Source organism: Hibiscus syriacus, unplaced genomic scaffold, assembly GCF_006381635.1.
Source record: "Hibiscus syriacus cultivar Baekdansim isolate YM2019G1 unplaced genomic scaffold, ASM638163v2 tig00111309_pilon, whole genome shotgun sequence".
Taxonomy (NCBI): Eukaryota; Viridiplantae; Streptophyta; class Magnoliopsida; order Malvales; family Malvaceae; genus Hibiscus; species Hibiscus syriacus.
In genome coordinates this window covers 295418-318275 of record NW_024063052.1, presented here as the reverse complement: position 1 = coordinate 318275, position 22858 = coordinate 295418, and the positions used below count along the sequence as shown (strand labels likewise).

At 32.4% G+C, this 22858-nt stretch overlaps 3 protein-coding genes and 1 long non-coding RNA gene across 4 annotated transcripts in view; 3 read left to right on the top strand and 1 right to left on the bottom strand.

The window, feature by feature from the left end:
* LOC120158214 (sm-like protein LSM5) overlaps positions 1–554 on the bottom strand; it is a 35386-nt gene extending 34832 nt beyond the window's left edge. Inside the window, exon 1 of the mRNA XM_039169108.1 lies at positions 501–554. The gene's annotated coding sequence lies outside the window, so the exon portion shown is untranslated. The remainder of the gene's footprint in view (positions 1–500) is intronic.
* LOC120158213 (protein SULFUR DEFICIENCY-INDUCED 1-like) lies at positions 47–522 on the top strand. Its single transcript, XM_039169105.1, has one exon. It carries the CDS (start codon positions 52–54, stop codon positions 505–507), a length of 456 nt encoding a protein of 151 aa, XP_039025036.1. The 5' UTR covers positions 47–51; the 3' UTR covers positions 508–522.
* Positions 555–13816: 13262 nt separating the features above from the next.
* On the top strand, positions 13817–15313 carry LOC120158240. Its single transcript, XM_039169130.1, has 2 exons — positions 13817–14040; positions 14713–15313. The coding sequence occupies exons 1-2, from the start codon at positions 13817–13819 to the stop codon at positions 14873–14875; spliced, it is 387 nt and encodes a 128-aa protein (XP_039025061.1). The 3' UTR covers positions 14876–15313.
* Positions 15314–21431: 6118 nt separating this feature from the next.
* Positions 21432–22390, top strand: LOC120158232. The gene is made up of 3 exons (XR_005519208.1): positions 21432–21485; positions 21581–21719; positions 22345–22390. It is a non-coding gene; the product is annotated as an uncharacterized LOC120158232 (long non-coding RNA).
* Positions 22391–22858: the final 468 nt, after the last annotated feature.

The following is a 22858-nucleotide window of genomic DNA, read 5'->3' as shown; positions in this document are numbered from 1 at the left end:
ACGAGCATATGGAGTTAATAAAAAGAAAGCTGATTAATATACCAGGGAGAGATGTTCAATGGAAGACCTACCAAGACTGCTCGTTCCTACGGGAAGAAGTTTCAGGTTTCCGTTAAGCAAGAAACCTCTAGATTACTGGGAAATATGGGTTGGGCTTACATGCAGAAATCCAACTACTTGACGGCTGAGGTGGTTTACAAAAAAGTCCAGATGATCGACCCCGACGCCAACAAGGCATGCAACTTGGGTCTTTGCCTTCTCAAGCAAGGCAGGTTCGAGGATGCAGGTTCGATCCTTGGAGATGTATTGCAAGGTACAATTCCTGGTTCAGAAGACATTAGAGCCAGGAATAGAGGTCGAGAATTGCTGATGGAGCTTAAAGCCTTTCAGCCACCTTTGGAATTATCTGATATTATGGGACTCGATGATCATGATTTTATCAATGGGGTTGAGCTGTTGATGAATGAATGGGCACCGGTTAGATCAAAGAGGCTACCCATTTTTTAAGAGGTTTCCTCACTTAGAGATCAATTGGAATGTTAAGCAATAAATAAGGTTTGCTCTTTTGGGCGTGTTAAAAATAAGGGTGATTTGTGTTCTTTGTCTAATTGGATCAGTGTTAGTCTTGTTTATAGATGTATAGGCATAAGTATACTGTAAACAGTGTTCAAGTAACTGTTAAAATTTTTAGGTAATGGACTCATTGTGCATAAATTTACTGTAGTTATAGTTATAAGAATTGAATAATCTAGTTATGTGAACAAAGTAATTGGCTCATTATTTGTCTATGGATTTATTATAGATCTTAGGCCAAAAGATAGTTAGAATCATTAGTTAAAATTCTACAAAACAAGAGTTTCTATAAAGCTTGTGATAGTATTTGTTTCCAAACCTAGTTGCATGCCTTCTAATTAAGTTATATATGGAAGTTCTAAAGCACAAAAATGAAGGGTAAAATATACAAATGGTCCCTTGGCTATAGGACATTTCTTTGTTGAGTTCCCCAACTATTAAAAGTTATAAAATGATCCCTCGACAATAGGGTGTTGCTTTGTTAAGTCCTTCGACTATTAAAAGTTAAAAAATGGTCTCAGACTATAGAAAGTTATTTTGTTTAGTCCCTCAACAAGTTATTTTGTTTAGTCCCTCAACCATTAAAAGTTACAAAATGGACACCCAACTATTCACATGTTCCAAACTCATCATTTTCATTAGAAAATTGACAGTTATCTAAGGCCTCTGAGCTGGCCATTAACATGTTGACTAAGTGTAACATCCTACACCGATACGACACACAGTCGACCGATTTAAGGTGTTATACAATACCACCAAAGTGGCTAACCATCTTTAAACTTACTTCCTCATGCTTTAAAACGACCATTATAACCAATCATAAAAAAATGCCCAATAATAAAAAATCCTTTCACTGAGGAGCTCCAAAATAAAATATTTACACTTCAAAAATATTACAGACCAACATGACTAAATCTATGACTCAACTGGATAATAATGTTTACAAATATACATGCCCAATAAAAATGTTGAGACGTACATCTGATCTACATTGGACTGGTCTGGACCTTGATCTATATATTGCTTCCCAAATGCTTGATCTACTAACATGCCCACAGAAACATACAAAGGCTGAGCTAACTAGCTCAGAACCACACTAACATCTAAAACATACTAACTATAATTCACTGAAAGGCTTAAGCATTCAAGTTAATTGCTTTTCTATCTAGTCTACTAAGCTATTTTGTACTGCTTTAGTGAGTATACTTGTATACTCACTCTCTACTCTATGGTAGACATCATGGTACGACTGAGATTTTTGTATCTCGGAGCTCACACACCACTCTAGTCTATCGAGAATGTGGCCCCCAGAATCTCTGAATCGGACACCACACTATCGACTAGCCCACTCCTTGAGTGTCGGACCTTGCGGCCAAACTAGTCAGTTTTAAGTGCCTTACGCACTACCTAAGGATATCCTGATAGATTCTATACTTTTGTCTCTACTATATTTCCTAAAGAAACTCAGGTGTTATTGAGTGTCGGACCTTGCGCCCAAACTAGTCAGCTTTAAGTGCCTTGCGCACTACCTAAGGATATTCAGACTGATTATATACTTGCATTCAAACAAGGTAATATTATTTGATCTTACTCTATTCTTATTTTTACGTTTGAATTGAACTTTCTTGCCGTTCTCACTTGTAGTCTTATTTGATGATATAATGAAGTGTTGGGGTACCTTGAGTGCAATTCCCTAAAAAGCTGACGTTTTTCCCAAAACAAACTTAAAGTAGCGATATTAGCCCAAGAGTATCGATACTCCTGTAAAAAAGTTTTGATACTTTATAAAAGTACATATACTATTAAACATTTTGTTTTGCCTAGTTTCGAAACTTTCTTGGATTTTTGAATGTTTTACCAAAAGTTTCAATACTCTTGAAAGACTATCGATACTCTTGCCCAGAAACTCACAAATTTGCCTAAAACAAAAAACAAGAATCGATACTATCCCTATAGTATTGATACTCTAAATGCAAAAGTAAAAAAACAAGTACAAAAAACTCTATTTCTCAATCCCAAAGACCTTAGTAAGGTCCCCAAACATGCTTAAAGTTTTATTTGATCAACAAGGGTCATAATAGAGACTTATTAACATGTTTATAACATGGAATGAACAATCTACCATGGAAATTGTTAAACATGCTTTAAACTTAACTTTCTAACACATCTTAACTTTCCATGATCTACACTTGGTATGAGAAAGCTATAAGTGTGTTAACTTATTACCTTGGCTGCTAAAACACCTCTTGAATCAATTAGAAACCACCTTACCTTGAAGACAAACCCATTCTGAAAACAAATTCTAAAACTTATAAAATGGAGCTTGAAACAAAGCTTGGAGGATGGAGAGAAACATTCTCACCTTAGCTTAGCAAGCCCACACTTAGAACTCTTAATATCTCAACTTGGAAGGAAGAAGAAAGAAAGGAATCACAGAAGAAAGAAGAAAAGTATTTGGTGAGGAGGTAATGGGGGTGGTTCACGTATAAGATATAATAAGGAATGTGTTTTCAGCTTCTAGTTTTAACTATGGGCAAACTACATTATTATTCCCCCAACTTCTAAATCATAAAACTCTTAGCATTTAACCATAATTCCCTTGGGCCTCAACTAAATCCCACTAACACTAAACTTGGTCCAACTAATTTATGAAGTCTTTTGTGTTCAACTTTGGGTCTTGGGTTGACCCGAGCTATTAACCCAGGATTCGGGATGTTACAACTCTTCCCTTCTAATAGGAAATTTCGTCCTCAAAATTTCGACAAGGCATCTACTACCAATCTCAACTGTTAAGACTTATATTCTAAGGATTGAACTATAGGTTAACTATAACGGTTACTGGAATATGAATAGGGTGAGGTAACCTGAGATCTCATCAACTGCATCATCCTCTTCACTAGCTATGATCGCAAACTGACAGGCTGTAACTCTAGGCTCCCCACTAGCTTCGGGTTGAATGTCACCTCTACCAGTCTGACCAAAATAATTCCTTCCTCTCTAAAACCCTCTGTCTTTCTGAACTGACAAATCTGACTGTTGGGTCAACACTGGAGCTACATCCTGAGCTTGTAAGTAATCTCAGATAAAATCATCTAGAGACCTATAATGGCAACAACCTCTAGACCCAAATTTGCAAACTCCTGAGTGCTTTCTACTACAGATAAAACAAATGGGCCGACAAGGAACTATCAACGATCCTCTAACGCTAGCTATTGGTACAGTAAATAATGGTCTTCTGCGCTGATTGGTCCTACTCTCTCATCTGCTTGCATTCTGAGTTGGTCGACTAAACTGACATGTCGGGGCTCTTTCTGACTCTTGAGATCCACTCCTTGAGTGTCGGACCTTGCACCCAAACTAGTCAGTTTTAAGTGCATTGTGCACTACCTAAGAATATCCAGACTGATTCTATATTTTCGTCTCTGCTATCTTTTTCAAAGGAACTCAAGTGTTCTGGTTGTTTCCCGAGCATTCAAACAAGGCTAGTATTATTTGATCTTACTATATTCTTGTTTATACGCTTGAATTAAATTTTCTTATCATTCTCACTTGTAGTCTTATTTGATGATATAATGAAGTGTTGGGGCACCTCGAGTCTAATTTCCTAAAAAACTGACTTTGTTCCCCAATACAGATTGACAGTATTGATAATAGCCCAAGATTATCGATACTTCTGCAAAAGTTTCGATACTTTATATGTACTGATACTTTTAAACATTCTGTTCTGCCCAATTTCAAAACTTTCTTGGAGTTTCAAAACTTTGACCCAAAGTTTCAATACTCTTGAGAAAGTATCGATAATCTTGCCCAGAAACTCAAGAATTTGCCTAAAACAAAGAACAAGTATCGATATTATCCATATAGTATTGACACCCTACATGTATAAGTAAAAAACAAGGACGAAAAACTCTATTTCTCAATCCGCATGACCTTAGCGAGGTCTCTACACATTCTTAAAGTTTTATTGGAACAACAGGGGTTATAATAGAGGCTTATTAACATGCTTATAACATTGAATGAACAATCTACCATGGAAATTGCTAAACATGCTTTAAACTTAACTTTCTAACACGTCTTAACTTTCCATGATCTACACTTGGTATGAGAAAGCTATAAGTGTGTTACCTTATTGCCATGGCTGCTAAAACACCTCTTGAATCAACTAGGAGCCACCCTACCTTCAAAAAAAAAACCCATTTTGAAAACAAATTCTTAAATTCACAAAATGGAGCTTGAAACAAAGCTTGAAGGATGGAGAAAAACATTCTCACCTTAGCTTAGCAACCCCACACTTAGAAATCCTAATATCTCAACTTGGAATGGAGAAGAAATAAATGAATTATGGAACAAACAAGAGAAGTATTTGGTGAGGAGGTAATGGGGGTGGTTCACGTATAAGATATAATAAGGAATGAGTTTTCAGCTTTTAGTTCTAACTATGGGAAAACTACATTATTAGTCTCCCAACTTCTAAATCATAAAACTCTTATCACTTAACCATAATTCTCTTGGGTCTCAACTCAAGACCACTAACACTAAACTTGGTCCAACTAATTTATGAAGTCTTCTGGGCTCAACTTTGGGTCTCGGGTTGATCCGGACTACTAACCTGGGATTCAAGGTGTTACACTAAGATATGATAAAATTATGTTTTAATGATGTCACTGGCACTGCCATTACTTTCAAGCATTGACTCGATGACATAATGTTTCAAGCATTCATTTAACGCATAATGTAAACAGAGAGTCAATCCATATAATAAAACTCAACCAATTATGAGATCGGATTTTATCATATCTTAGTCAACATGCTAACATCCTGCTCAAACGATAGCCAATTGTTTTGATGTAAAATGACGAGTTTGGAACATATGAATAGTCAAGTGGACATTCTGTAATTTTTAATAGTTAAGGGACTAAACAAAATAATGCCCTATAGTTGGAGGACTATTTTATAACTTTTAATAGTTGGGGGACTCAACAAAACAACACTCTATAACTAGGGGAAGAAAAATATGTATGCGGAATTGTTGTATTTTCTTATATTTGGTTCTCTAAGGTAAAATGAACAACCACTATCTCATCTCTTGTTGTGTTTATTACAGTATCTTATGAGATTATTATTTCTATAGGTTTTGTATCTTTAAAGATTTACTCGAACTTCGTATGATATTAATATCTAAGCGTTGCTTTTAGTGTACTTTATAAATCTTCAAAGCCACTAATCTTATAACTTGTTGCATTAATTATCTTGTTCCTTGTTTCTTTCTCTTTAGAAACAATTTTAGTAATATTTCTATGCATCAATTTTGCTAGTATATAGATGGAGAGTGATGACAAGTTTTACATGTACTAACAGATGTATGTGCACAACTTCCTTTTAAATCAATCTCAAAGATTTATAATAATTCCATGTTGCTAGCTTCATAACACCTCGTTTAAGAACTAGGAATCTCTTTAAGCCGTGGGGTTTTCCAAGTGCATGAATCAAATGGCTTTTGAGTTGATTTAGAGTAAATGAGCCTGGATGTTTCTAAGATATGGGACAGTGGGATCTAAATAGCCTTAATTGCCCTCTATACCATGTATTAAAAGAAACATTTGTTTTTGGAACATAGACATTTGAACTTTCCAAAGTTTTGGATCCCTAAATTCAAGACTTTGTGAAGTAGAAGATATTTTATCTTCTTGGAAACTTATGCATATGTTTTATGGGAACTGACCGTGCAGTTTTTTCTTTTTTCTCCTTTGATATCCAGTTTCCCCCAACTTTTCTTTCTTTCCGCAAGAATGACTACTCTTGTTTATTGCCTTTACTTTTTCAAAAAATTGAAATCTTAATAGATATAATTCTAACAAGTATAACATATTCCCTCGACCCTTCCACTGGTAGATTGATTGGTAGATATGATAGCCCTAATCACATGGTTGTTAATGCGATCTTACTTGGTTTACATGCTATTAGTTGTTCCCAGATAAGGAACTAACAGGAGGTAATTGTGTCGGGTACTCGGGTATCATCACCGCTAGAAATTGGCAGATTAATCATGTAACATCCCAAAATCTGGGTTAGTAGTTTCAGGTCGGTCGTCGAATCGATTTCTGAATTTTCGATAAATATATTAATAACGTTATTTTTAATTGATAAATATTTTCTAAAATGATTTGAAGGGGTTAAATTATTGATTTTTATTTTTGAGAATTTATAATTAGGTTTTAGAAGGTGACTAAATTGTGTTTTAGTGACTAAATTGTAAAAGATCACAAATCGAAAAATCTATGAAGTTTATTTTACCAAGGCTTGTTTGGATGATTTTTCCCTCCTTTCTTAACTGTATCATTAATATCTTTTTGCCAATTTTCCATCTAGATTCATTCTTTTAATCTTTGCTTATTTTCTTTAATTTTCATTAACCGTTCCTTTCATTTTCTCTCATCCAAACACTCTTGTATTTTCTCCTAAACTCTCTCAAGTTCTCTCTAATGGCTGAAACTCTTCTTCTTCATTTTCTATTCCTTTGTTATTGATTTTTACTCCGTTCTTCTTGATTTTCTCTCATCAATCAAGATTATTTCTTCTCCTTTTCTTCTTTACCGATTTTCCTTGATCTCTTTGGTGTTGCCATTGTTGGTATTCTTCTTTCTTTCATTTTCCAGCAAGGTAATGTTCCTTCCTTGGTTCTTTTTGTGCTTCAATGATTAATGATTAAAGGTGATTGATGATTTTAATTGAACAATTGTTTTAAAGTGATTTTCGGAGGTATTTAATGTGCTAATTTTCTTGATCACTTTTTAAGGTTTTCTTTGATTAAATAAGGTCTTTTTTGATGATATTATTACCATACTAAATCAGTTTTTCAATCTCATTTGATTTCTACGTGGAATTCTTCAAAACAAACTTGATTTCAACATTTTTTGAAAATCCGAGAATTAGAGTTAATTGATGTCAATTGAGAGGGTTCTAGATGAGTTTAGATGTTGACATTAGTTGTTCTTGATCAGTTATTGTTGGGGAAAAGTAGTGTCGATTGGATCGAAGGCTTGGAGAGTTGTTTCGGTAAGATTTGTCGATATTTCGATTGATTTTCGTTCTGTTTTAGTAGGAGAATTTTCTACTATGTTTTAGATGTTTTTTTGACATGTTGAATTGATTTCTAAGGTGCCTAAGGTGTGTATGATTGGGGGAAAATGGTTCATCAATTGTTGGTGGTTATTTGGTTAGCGTTTGGGGTTGAATCATATGGTTGAGACATTGAGATGAGTGTCTCTCCATTCACTCATGATGAACTTATTCAATGTTGAATGAAGGTTTAGTTATGTGTGAACTCTAAATTTTAGGTTCTAAGTTGGTATTGCTGTTGATAATTGATTGTGTGAATTCATGATGTGTAGATTAAATTTTGCGATCAATGTGAACATTGTATCTTCTGACATGACTCATGGAACATTGAAAGTGAATTATCATTATGAGCATGTGTATAAAAACATGTCGACTATGAGTTAAGAATATATTGAAAGAATGTGATTAAGATAGTTATGTGAGTTATGGTGTATTAATTATGATTCGTGATACATTGGTAGCAAGCGTTATATGCAAGCATGAATGTTAAAGCGTGTTGAATATGAGCTATGATGTAATGGAAGATTTTGATTCATGGAATGTCAATTAAAAATGTGCAATTGATACAAAATATGGTATGTAATGTGGATCGTGCTACATTGTGTGTGATGCAACACATATATTGAAAATGTGAATGTGATGTGCTGCAAATGATGCATATAATCTTGAAAATATTTTCCGAAAATCTATATATAATGTGAATGTGTATTTGGACGAGTGGAACATTATGTTGTCTATATGTGGGTTGATCAGGTCAACCATTTATGATTGTGCTTCAAAATATGTGCTTGGACGAGTCGATCTTCTCACTGTCCATATGTGGGTTGGTCATGACAACCAATTGTGATTGTGTTTCAAAATGCGTTTGAATCAATATATGTGAAAAACTATACATCATTGACAACCGCTCTTGGAAACTCGGATTAATTGACTATTTTTTCTTTATGGGACCTTTGGATATGAAATACATACCTAGGAAAGAGTACTCTATGTGTTTTTATGTGTGTGTGATCGAGTTATATGGGGTTCGGTTGATGCGTTGAGCTATACTCCGAGAAGTCACGAGGTAAGGTGGGCGTTGACCTTTGTTCTATAATTTTATGGTTTTGGGCCTATATGAGTCCACAAATAAAATAGGAGTTGTATAGAGTTCGTTTATCCAATTAGTGAGTTGTATTTTGAACAAAGGCCATTGATCTTTAATTGAAAAAATGTATGTGGAATATGTGACTTTTCCGAAAAGTTAATTGTGCATGAGTGCATGTGATTTGTTGCAATGTATGTGATGATGTAAAGGATGAATATGATGCATTAAGTGAGCATCGAAGCATGATATTAAGGTATGATCATTGAGGTAAAAACAAGAATGGATCATGGCATTTAGGTATGCTTTCCTTTAGCCTTGGCATGTACATCATATTTGAATGTTTAGTCATTCATTGGGCTTTATAGCTCACACTCGTTATTTAATATTTTTCAGATTTTTACTTTTCGACTCGAAAACTTTAGGGGCAAGGCATTTGGTTGTGATCAAACCAATGGAGCTTTTGTAAAATTATTTTGAATCTTGGTTTTATTTTGAGGAAATATGGGATCCTTAATTGAGCTTTAAGTTGATTTGTTCTTATGACCCTTGCTAGTGCATAAGTGATCTATAGTGACTTATATTGTAACATCCTCAATACCAGGTTAGTGACTAAATTATAAAGTCTCAAAATTTGGTGGTTAAAATAAAATGAATGAATAATATAAAGATTTATATATAAATTATTGTGTAGGATGGAATTGAAAGGAAGAAGGAATGGAAGGACAATAGAGTAATTGCAAGGAAAAATAATTAAAGAAAGGATAAGTATATATATAAGGATACACGTGGGTGGAAGGGGAGAAAACACCCAAGACTTCCAGAGTTCTCTTCTTCTTCTTTCTTCCTTGTGCGTGTGAACCAAAACAAAGGTAAGATTTCTGATTATTGAGTTTATTGTTAAATTTAATATTGGGTTTTGATTATTAGATGATAACTAAGCGTAAGGAAAGCTTAAGTTATCTTAATATCAAAGGATGATTGAGTTAGAAGAGATTTAAGATTTGAAGTTCTTAAATGAAATCTTGAGTATAGTTCATAACTAGAATTGAAAGTTAAATTTGACTTGTCATCAATCTAGTTAAGATATACGAAGTGTTAGAAGTGGAATTCAAACATGTTGATTTATTAATGTAATTCTTGAATTACATATGAAAGATAGAATTTGGAGGTTTAAGATGAAATAAATGAGTATAAATTGGTTTAAGGATGTGTACTATAGTTAAGAATGTAAAAGAGGATTAAACATGAAGGATTTAATCCAAAATGAATGAATTTTCGGGTTCAAAAAGAGGATTCTGGGCAGAGTGCATCGATGCATATTCATAGTGCATCGATGCATCAAGGTTAAAACCCAGAAAGTGTTTGAAGGTGTATCGATGCACAAGTAGTGCATCGATGCACTCTTTTAAAATAAAAAGATCGAATGCAATTAGTGCATCGATGCATCCCATTAATAATAAAACATCGAATGCATTTTATGCACCGATGCACAAGTAGTGCATCGATGCATACCTTCATTAAAATAGGAAATTTGCATTTATCTTAATCTAAAGAGTGAACCATTAGAGTATTTTAGCTATAATACTGATATAGATCCATGTGTGATTATGTAAATACTAAAAGTAAGCTTATTCCGGATTGATCAAAGGATTAGAATCGAATCAAAGCAAAGCTAAGGTGAGTGCATACTATATGTATAGTATAATGGAATAAGACTTGTGATAAGTCTAATTCCTATATTGATTTTCATAGTACAGTAGTTGTGAACATGCATACATGATAATTATTGTAATACATGCATAAGGCATATATATGTTCATGTGATTGGATAAATGATGTATATATATATGAATAGATTCAAATACACATGTGATATGATATGTGATATGAAAACATGACATGAGCTACATGATCACAAGAGAAATGACATGAGCTATATGATCACAAGAGAAATGACATGAACTACATGATCACAAGAGAAATGACATGAGTACATGAACATATGAAATATAAGAATAATGCCCATAATATACGATATGAGAGCTATAGGTGTAATTGGCATGCCAAGAGTCGAGGGTATAATAGTCCTTCGGGATGTAGTGGTCCTTCGGGATGTAGTGGTCCTACGGGACATAAGGGTCCTACGGGACATATATGACAGTCCTTCGGGATGAATACTGAACTAAGGTTCGGTGCCCCATGAGGGAATTGATACGAGCTGTGGTGACAGCATTAGTGCAAAACCTCTATGTACTCACATACCTCTATTCTCAATAATATACATAGGCAATTGAAATATAAAGTAAAGTGAAAGTGGTACAAGAAGGTAAGTCTTGTACATGCATGATATGATTATATATGTTATTGTGTAATAGATACATGCATATTGAAATGTCATGAAGGAAATGGTAAGAATGCATATTCATGAAGATTTTGTTGCATATTCATTTATTGCCTCACTAAGTCTATGACTTAGCGTGTAAGTGATTTACACGTAGGTACCGAGAAATAAGAAGATTCAGAATAGCAGTGGCACGGACAACAACATTACTAAGAAATCAGATCAGAAGTAATTGACAAAGTAGGTATTTTGTTGTGTATAAAGTGTTGGTATGTAATAAGTGGTTAATTAAGAATGCTCTGATCGATTTTGTATTAAGTGGTCTCTTTTATGTAAATTAAAGTATTTTGTTTTAATGAAAGTTTTAAATTCCCGGGATTTTTCTTTAAGAATCAAAGTTTGAAAAGTTAATGTGACATCTCGGGCTTGTATTCGGGTCGAATATGAGTTAGGGGTGTTACATATATTATGCTTTGACTCTTGAATGAATAATGAAATGATGAGTTTTATGTTGGATTACATGTTGTGCCCTATAACTAAGTATATCTAGGTTTGTCAAAGTATGATTTATGCCTTAAATATATGTTTTGATCACCTAGACAAGTTATAATAGGATGACATAATATGTGAGACTCTTAGGAAGTATCAAACGATTAATAATGCACAAAATGGATAAGCGATTTGTATTTAAGTTAAATTTATATGCAATATTTGACTTTGGATGCTAAATACTTGTATGTTATGTGAAATGATGTTAAGAAGCACGTTACATATGTATTACGACATGTTTTAAGTGGTTTAAGGGTGTCCAAGCATGTTCGTAGACCCTAGGATCGATTGCATGATCTATTGGATTCATGTTCATGTACATTACTATGAAACTTACGCATTTTTCATAAAAAACTATCAATCCCTTGCTCAAAAGGATCGATCCCTTAAGGTAAAGGATTGATCCTTTCTCCAAAGGATCAATCCAAAACTCACTGTTATGTAAAGGATCGATCCCCCGTGAAAAGAGATCGATCCCTTCGTTGTTTGGTCGATGAAAATTGGTAAAATTACATTCATTAAATACCTAAAGAGTTCCCTAAGTCCTTGGATGGTCCCTAAACTTTAAAATGTATTCAATTTGGTCCTGAAACATGATTTTGTAATTAAATCTTGGTTTCAACTCGGATTTTTTTAAAATTTATTCTATGACTCTATAATGATAATAATTTAATATTGTAACCTTTAAATTCATATTTTTGGTTTATTTTCATATTTTGAAACGTTTGCATTTTAGTACCTAAGTTGAGCACGTTCAAGTAGGTCCATGTTTGACATTCGATTAACCTGAAAATTTGCATGACACTAATTAATGGGCAATAATAAATATTGGGAACTTTAAAATAAGAAATTGACTTGAACAACCATGTAGTGTGAAATGTCCAAATTACTCGTGCATTGTGAATGACGTTTATCTTCGAGATATTTGATCGTGTAAATATTGTGATTGATATTCTTGCTAGTTACTGCCACGTGTTGAGTGATGCATGTTTTAAATTTAAATTGCTTTTACTTATCACACATGTTTATGGTTTTATGTTCTGTCCAACATGATTGGAATCTAATGTATACTTAGGTATCCGGGTTAATCTTTGTAATTGGGTATGGGGTGTTACAAATCATGCCAGCGACAAAATGATATCTATTCTGATAGTTGCTGTAACATAAATATTTGCTGCTAAATGTTATATATTGTCGCTGGATAACTTGCTCTTGGTTACAATACATTTAAGCTTTGACACATGCTTTTTCTTGTAATAAAATTTGATTATATTCTCATAATATATTTGTTCGGAAACTTATTTGTTAATTTATCTATTTTGGAGCAAAGGTTGTTGTTATGCCAAAGCTTGTTTACTTTATATGAGGATTCTATATTGGAAGATCTGGTGATAACTTTAGCAGATGGGATAGCAAGCACTTATTTGGAGCTTATTTCTGTTGATGGCAATTTACTGGATGAAGTGGATGATCTAGATTTAGCCATCTGTGACATATCTACTCGTGCACTCCAAAAGTTGCGTAATGAGGTATGGCTGTTTTTCTTAGCGAGTTTAATGGTAGCACCTGTTGGTCTTCAACTCCTAATTGTGTTCATGAACATATTTACCACTTCTGATTTTCTATAAGTAAAATAATGAGGTTTTTGCTGTGAGATTTGATGGGTGGAGTGATTGAGCATATTAGGCATGTTGACTTAGTGCAAACACTATGCAGGCCTGTGAGATTGCTTATTCATCAAGACCTTTGATCCTTTTTTTCTTGTCCTTGCCTCCTTTGCATGTTATTTCAAGCTCCTCATAGATACATATCTGTAAAACTATTTCATTTCTTGTCTATGAATATCATGTTCTAATTATAAAGCTAGCATAACATATTTCTAAATTTGGGAACACTTCAATAGTGTCTATTTCTGCTCTCATTTCAGATCAGTGATGTGGTGAGGTGGGAATTGTTTCTCATATTTGAAAGACTAAGAATTTCATAAAGCTTTCATGTGATATTGGTGCATGCCATTAATGTCTATAGTTATTGAGTGAAATATTACGGATATGTTTGGTTAATGAGATGATAAGGATATATTTCATCAGGATTTTAAAGCATGTGCCTGTTAACAGGTGGCTTTAAACCAGTGGTTGTACCAAAATATGGAGGCAATTGTATCAATGTATGAGGATCGATTTAACCTCTACATGCTTAAGAGCCAACTCATTGAGGAAAACAGTAGTGATTATGCTGAAACATATAGTTGGTGGAAGAAACTTATTCTAAGAAAATATGGAAGTGTGCCTACTTCATCGCAGTATGTTGTGATAAGCTATTTCTCTATGTCTATAAAACGCACCAAGGAATTAAGAGCCCTGACAAGGTGGCATGTTTCCCACAACCTTTCTCCTATAAATATTTTCTTTGCTTGCATTCATTGTCATTAATGGAACTTTAGTGGATTTAGACTATCTGGGAATAACACTGAAATTGGTTAGATACTTGGATATAAAGAAACACTATGGCACTTGAGCTCATATTGTTGTCTTTTTCAATTTTTGTGGCTTGGATATGCCCTTATATATTTGTCCCAGAGAACTTAAAGATTAGCTCTACCGCAATGGATTCATGCTTGAAGATCTTTTATTCTCTCAGATAGTGTGAGAAATTATAGAAATTGTGAAACCAAACATGCTTTGGTGGAGTGGATATATTCATGATGTGGATAAAAAATATTTTCGGAAATGGTGATTTCATTATTCACTATTAATACTTGGCCTCTTAGGTAGTGCTGTTTGAGAAAAGTTCGTGATTGATTAGGACAACTGCAGTAGGATGGCACAAAATAACGATTGTTTTTTTATGGTGGCAAGAAATATTTAATATGCAAATATAATCGTAGTGATTGGTTAAATATTCATATAAAGGTTAAGGAAATCAATATTTCTACATTTAGAGCCAACTGAATGCCATGAATTCGTATTTGTGATCTAGCCACATTTATAAAGTTGATTATAGTTTTTACTTTTTAGTCTAATCTTCGCTTTGCATATTGCAGGAGGTACTATTTCAGCCTGTTTCTCGAGTTCTATGACATTAGCTTGCCCATGGTTAGATTTGTCATCGACAAAGTTAGCAATGCAATCTCATTTTTTCTAGTTTGCTTGATTGGGAGGTCATTAGGACTCATCTATACGGGAATTAGGCAGTCCCTCAGATGAAAGTGAGATGTAAATGGTACCTTAACTTTTTGTTCATCACAAATTTATATTATAGTCATTTTTGCGTGTTGTATCATCTGTCTAGAGGAATGTGATCTGCACATCGTTACTCGCGAAGTTTTTTTTTCCGGCCTCTTGCAGCTCGATGTTTCTCTAAATCCTTTGGTCAATAAATTTTGAGAAGCTGATTTAGTTCTATGTTAAGAACATTTTTGTGGCTGACGTGTGATTTTATCCAGATGGGTTCATTTCCATCTATTGTGGAATTTGCCTTTTTGTTCACCTCTCCTCTCCTTTATCTTATGTCCTTGCGGCTTGTGGATAGAAAGTACACCAGATTTAGAATCATGTGCATGTGAAGTGAGTTGTGTCTGTATTTGTGTTTGAAAACCCAAGGATGTGATAACCACCTCGATAAGTGATTTTGCTGAAGATACAGGTTGAAAAGAAATATAATTTAACTAATTATTTTAATATTTCTAATCTCATCATTGTTTCTTGAATCTTGATTGATTGACTCCGATTCTGCATGTGTGTTGGGGACGCGGTCATGTGAAAGTGACTAATGCTTTTGAAATGATTGGCAATAGTTGAAAAAGTACATTTCAGAAGATAATTTCGTTTGCTAACTTCTTATTATACATCAATTAATTCAATGTGTCCGGTGGATTCAGCTTCCCCTCTCTTACTTACATCTGAGAAAAACAAAGGTTAGTGAGCTCTACTTGCTCAATTAAAGATGAGAATGAATTCACTATCCGTTGGAAGTTTAATTGAAGAGAATCTTTTTCATTCGCTGATAAATTTGCCTCGTTGTATATGTCAATAACATCTTGACCCCATTTTTGATGTATTTTCATTTTCTTCTTTCCTTGGTTATTCGCCTGGAAGAGTTTTAATGTTCCAACATCATTGACTTTTGCCACCCTTTTCTTGCTTGCATGGTAATGGCTGGCATCTCATCCCTTGAACTCCCCTTGATTATGATGATGTAAATATTTCCCAGCTTTCTACCCATATACTACCAAATATGATGCATTTATGGAGTTGATTTTAGTTTATTTTTTTTTCCGTATCCTCTCTAAAATTATCGCTTTATTTAATCTAAACACTAGATATTATACTTAGTAGTATCGAGACAGAATAAATAAATAAATAAGATTTTGATCCATCATTCATGCCTGATGCCCTTTGCTTTGTTTTCCCTGATTGGTCTGGTCTTTTCACTTTTTTTTTTGCTTTTTAGGGTTTCCAAAATTACAAATGCTACTTTTGTTGTTTCAGACAAAACACTGTTTTGAAGGTCTTTGCCATCACCCTATTTTAAGTTTTTAGCTTAATGAACTGATTAGAGTTCCGCTCTTGCTGTTGTAGTATCTAATCCGGATTAATCGATTAATAAATAAAAAATCAATAGTTGTATTAAAAAAATGTTTCGAAAATAAACTAGGAAGGAAAACAAGCAACGAAGAAGAATATACATATTTTTTTCACTCTCGAGTCCACTCAATAAATTCCTCTACATAATATTCTGATTTGGTGATCGGTGACTTTATGCAATCCTTATTAAATTTCATAAACTTAATGCATCTTCCATATAAACTTCCCCTCTAATTTATACAGAGTTTCAAAACTTACTTTGTATTCACTTTTAGTGAAGCTTCTTCTCTTTTTCCCCTTGCTTTTCTTTCTCTGATTTCCATAGATTTGGGTTTCTTTTCCTTTTCTCTCCCCTCCCCCTTGCTATCTGGTTGATGGATATTGAACCCTTGTGAACTCTTGTAGGGGTGCTTCATGTGTACATGGAAGCATTAAGTAAACCTCCACCACCACACTCAAAAACTCAGTTTCTCCTCATCCTTCTCACTCTTTTCTTCATATTTCTTATCCTCAACCCTACTATAAACCCATCAGCTCACACCAGGCGGCTCCTCTTAGATGCTCCCCCGAAATTCACTTCTTCTACCATGAACATCCACCAAACCCCAAAACCTCACGCTTCACGTAGAGAGTTTGGACCTGAAGGCCACGAAATTCCAAGCGGTCCAAACCCTATTTCCGATAGGTAATGGGTGTCGTTTGTGGAAGACACCAAACCATATATGCTTGTTGAAGATAGCGTCGTGCAAAGGGTTGATGTTAATTTGGACGATATATCTTCGTGACTACTGTTCAGTTCCTCCATTGATATACTTCAAGTCTTCTCCGAGAAGGGCTTGTTACCTCGTTTGTCATCGTCATGATCATGGGCATTACTTTGTGTAAATATTTTTAGTAACTACGTCTGTAGTCACCTAACTACCACTTTATTTTCGTTTCGGTCATTACTTGTTAATTGTTTTTAAAATCATATCCAACTTACATTTTGCTAAAAAATTAAAGGTAATTTTGACGTGTTACCATAAGATAATTTCATGTCATCATTGGAAAAAATAAAAAATTATGACAACAATAGTTCTATTTATTTTTTAATGTTGGGTTACCAAAACATAATATTAGATATGATTTTGAAGAAAAAGATAGTTAGTTATCAAAATGGAACCAAAGTGATAATTGAGTGGCTAAATACACAGTTTACCTTTATTTTCATTTGTTTCTTTTTTTCATTTATAGAAACGTATTTAAAGAGAGATACTGTATGTTTTTCAAACACGCACGCAATCTATTTGTTTACTTATTTACTTTACACTATGATTTCTTTCTATAATACGTTCTCTAATTTTATTTTATTTTTGATAAAAATTCGTTAATTTTATTAAAAATATAAAATATTTAAAATTATAATAAAGATTTACAAGTATAATCGTAAATTTAAAATATAATTATGATATTTTTCTATTATTATTGTGATAAAAACTAGCCGCCTAGATCACATAAAGACTAAAGAAATAAAAGATTAAAAAATCTAACAAAAAAAACTCGAATAAAATAAAAATACGTATAAATCTGACTGCATCGGTGAACGAACTAGAAAAGGAGATGAAACTATTGAAATACCACTGATAAACCACAAATCAGAGTCAAGCGACGTGAGAAAACTATCCACGAACGCAAAACGGGTATCCAAATCAATCTGAATGTCCAAAGCAGGGAAGATTATCATGATAACAAATAAGTATCATCTTGATTAGTCGTGACAATGTCAAATCCAACAATGAGAAAAAAGATAAACAAAAATAACGGCAAAAAACCGTAAACAACAACAAAAAATTGTAAGTTACCAAATTGCATAGAAAAACATATCACAAAAACAAATATAAATGTAACATAAAGACATAAAACATGTTATAAAGACATAATTATTCTTATTAAAAATTTTAAAAAATAAAGAAAAAAATAACTGATAGGCGACAACTAACATTAAAATTGATATCGTCGTCGATTAAATAAAATTAAAAAAAAAAGTTAGATTGATCAATAAAATAACATAAATTATAAAGAAAAAAAAGGGAAAAGCAAGGATGATAAAGAAAGCGTACATTTTTTTTATTAATTGAGTTATATTTAGATTTTTTTATTTTAAGAAAAATTGTTAGTTTAAAATTGAACTCATGTAAGCATCCGGGGATGAAGGTACATACTACGTATGTGCTTGGGGCACCCCCATCAAATTACTTTTTTTATTGTTAATAGTGTGTTTGGTTCATAGAATGTAGTATTATCTTCAAGAATAGAATTATCGAAATGTAATATTATCTAACATATTACTGGGAATATTGTATTGTTGTGTTTGGTTCGTTTAGCAGGAATGTAATATTACAGTGTTTGATTAAAAGAATAAAAGATTATTTGAATATATATTTTATTAAATTATTCTTATTATATATTTGTTTTTAACAAGTTGAATTCTAAATATTCAAATGAAAATATTTGTATAAAAGATCATAGAAAATATATAATTTTACTATTTTTAATTTATATATTTGCTTTAAAAAATATAAATTCATAAAATTTATATATATTTTTTTACAAAATTTAAAAGATAAATAGGTTTAATGAAAGGGTTTAATTTTATTTTATCCCTTGAACTTCATATAAAATTCTAATTATGGACTTTTTTGTAAACCTAAAATAGTTTAAGGATAAATTTATAATTTAACCTTCGTAGAATTTTTTTTATTCGACGACAGAAGAATAATATTTTTGAAAAAAAATTATTTTAAGGGCATTTTAGTCCAAAATGCCGGGAAATGACAAATACCTAATAGTGCGTTTGGTTCACAGAATGTAAGATTACCAGTGGGAATAGAATTACCGGCGGGAATAAGATTACTGAGAATGTTGTATTTTGTGTTTGGTTCGTTTAGCAGGAATGTAAGATTAGAGTGTTTGGTTAAAAGAATAAAAGATTATTAGAATGTATATTTTATCAAATTGTCCTTATTATATATTTGTTTTTTTAACAAGTTGAATTATACTATAATATTACTATAATTAATTTATATATTTTCTTTAAAAAATTTAAATTCATAAAATTTATATATTTTTTTTCTTTAAAAAATTTAAATTCATAAAATTTATATATATTTTTTTACAAAATTGAAAAGATAAATAGGTTTAATGAAAGGGTAAAATTTTATTTTAACTCTGAACTTCATATAAAATTCTAATTATGGACATTTTTTGTAAATCTAAAATAGTTTAAGGATAAATTTGTAATTTAACCTTCGTAGAATTTTTTTATTCAACGAAAGAATAAGGATATTTTTGAATTTTTAAGTGCATTTTAATCCAAAACGCCGATAATCCAACAATACCTAAGAGAAGAGGTATTCACATTCCCGGTAATATCCCCAAAATACCACTGTTAGTAATAAAAGATTACCGGGAATAGGATTACTGACCAACCAAATAGGGAAATGACATTTCATTCCCCGATAATCTAATATGACGTGATCCAAACACGCCCTAAAGAGTAATGGAAGAGTTACCTATTTTTAAATTTTAATTTATTTTGATTTTTCTTTCTATTTTTTATCATTAACGAATAATGGGACAATTATCTATTTAGGTTTTTAAATTTTAATTTATTTTATTTTACCCCATAATTTTCTATTGTTAGTTACTTTCTCTCTCTTGAACTAAAATTCTAGCTCAGTCCCTCAAAGCATCCAATGTTCTAATGTATAATCTAATTTCAAAAAATTTAAAGCTACACCTCCCATATCAAGTTAGAACATAACTTTCAAACTATTCATCCATACATGCTCACAAATTCAAAAGCCTGTCAAGTGTTCATGCAAAGCACACAAAACCCAAAATTTAAAATTTTCACACTTAAAATGAAGAAAAATATGCAAAGATATAGCATGAACTATTTCCTACTTGAATTAATAATATTCTTAATCAGGGTTGGACCTATGATTTTATCTTAGGTAACAAATTAAAATCTTTTAGTGGTAAAATAAAAAAAAATAAGATTGAAAAATATATAAAATACCTTTAAATTATATATAAATTTAAATTTTTTGAAAGAATGACTACTTCTAATTATGCTTCCAATTGTTCAGAGAAAGAGTCGAGGAAAAGAAAATTTCACAATTTAAAATTATTTTTATATTAATTTAATATCAAATTACAACTTAATTAATTAAATTAAAAAAATCGTTCCAAATTTAAAACATTGATGAAGGGCATCACTCGCACAAATCGAGTTTTCAAAATTTGCAATATTCATCATTTATTTAGTTTTGAACAATATTATCATCATTTATTATTAAAACTATAAATATGAATTAACCTGACCCTTACACTGTTTCGGATGGCAAACGGATACCTTAAACCCTACCTGGACTCTGAAAACCCTCATTCAACTTCAAATTTCTAGTCGCAGGCAAAAAAGGGGAGACATGCGTCCTCAACTCGTTTAATCCCAAAATCCCATTTTATTTTCCTGTAATTTTTTTCTTAGAAAATGTCTTTGAGACATCGTCATATCAGAAAATTTTCAAGATTTTTGTCCCATTTTTCCTCAGGTCTTTTATAGTTTGCCCTTTCCCAGAATCATTTTTCCCCAATCTATTATATGTTGAATTACTTTATTTTCTCTCTCTCAAATTCAGGTTATCATTATCAGTCGTCTAGACGATCACTCAACTCGGTAGCTTCCTCATCGAGTCATTTGTTTCAGCATTGCAATGGAATTAACATTAGATTTTCCGAGAGGTTTTCAGGAAACCCGTTTGGAAAAATATTAAAGTTTCATAACTTATGTTCTTGATGTAACGTAAGTTTCAGCATTTGGGTGAGTTTCACTCTCCTAATTTACCAAATACAGTCTCTTTCAGACACTCAACAATCTCACAACAATCATGTTTCTCTCCTTCTGAAACCCATTTTTTGTCTTTCATCAAATCTGCTTTTGGTCAGTTCCAAGGTATTCAAATCTACTACCCTTTTTTCTGTTACTTTGAATAGATGTTAATTAGCTAATATAACGTCTTTTATTTAGCTCATAATCATTTTTGGTTGAATAAAGTTGACGAAAACAAAGATTTTTAAAGAAAGACTGTACGGTTTTAGTGGTTTTTAGAAGGTTCTTTGAGAATTCAGAGAAAGTAGGATGTCATTCGGATGTTATATTTGAAAAAGTGAAGTTCCTTCAGCAGAGGTAGAGAGATAGTGGATATTTGTTTCTCTTAGCTTCTTGAATACTTTGTTTTTGTTTTTTGTCTGAGGAAAAAAGTTAATGTTTTGCTATTGTAGGTTCCCTTCAATAGAGGTTATTGGTTTCCAGGACCGCAGTACAGTTTGCTCTACTGATGATCGAAGTCAACTTATTCAATTGATAATGGAAGAATACATTACTTTTCCTGTTTTGTTGACAAACAAAAACTTTTCTAAGGTACAATTTTGAAATGAAGCTATATAAGACTACATGGCTGCAAAGCCATACATCCCCATGAATGAAATTTGTCATAAACTAGAGAGAGTTGCATTTTACTTCAAAACATGTTCTCACAATTAAGTTATGCCATCAAGTATGATCCCCTCAGCTTTCAGAATGAACCAGTGAGATGTTGTTCTTCTGTGTTCTGTTAGCATTCAATATAGCCCAATCTTAGCTTATAGAATACCATTTTCTTCTAATTCCTTTTATAATTTTTATACCTTAGCTTAGTCTAAAAATTGATAATTTTATTAAAAGGCAATTGAGATTGGGAAAAAAGGGAAAGTGTCAAAGCATCAACAATTCAGAGTAACTTGGAACTAGGACAGAGTCTTAAGTATGGATCTTTTGCGATGAATTTCTCTAAAATTATGTCATGAATTTTTAAAGCTGTGTCACATGGCCATGTATTGCCTATTTTGTATTGCCTCTATGATTTTTAACATGGTTTACAAATTAGAATCTGTTTACCATGGTTGGCTAAATTCTTCTCAAGGATCTGTTCTGTTGTATTTCTTGACATTATACATTTATCAAGTAGATTGATTAAATTTTCCCCTTTTCCTCTTTATGTACGTAGTTGACGGACAAGGCTTGATTTATTTTGTCTATAGATTTTAAGAATCTTAAGTTTTCCATGAGAAAGACCTGGATATAGCAATGCTTAACAAAGGTATATTTGTTACTTATGTGTAACATCTAATTTATTCACTTTGATGTAGTTGTTTTTACATGAAGAATCTTTCATCAAGAATGAACTGATTGCTGGGCTCTCTTTCTATTTCATTTTATAACTACCAAAACATTTATTTTCTCATACAAATTTTACGTTCTTTAGACTCCTCTTAGTATGATTAGTGAACTTTGAGCTTCTTAATTTGCACATTTAAAAACAATCATTTGAGGAATAATTTATAAAGCCTGAAAATGAGATGGTGGACCTATAAATCATTGTCCTAAGTTCTTCTCTATCCCCCTTTTTCCTTCATTCTATATAGTTGTTTGTATTCCCTAAGCTCCTACATTTTGACATGCTCTTCCTTTTAACATGGGTATTACCATATCAATACATTTTTTCTTTATGGATTTTACAA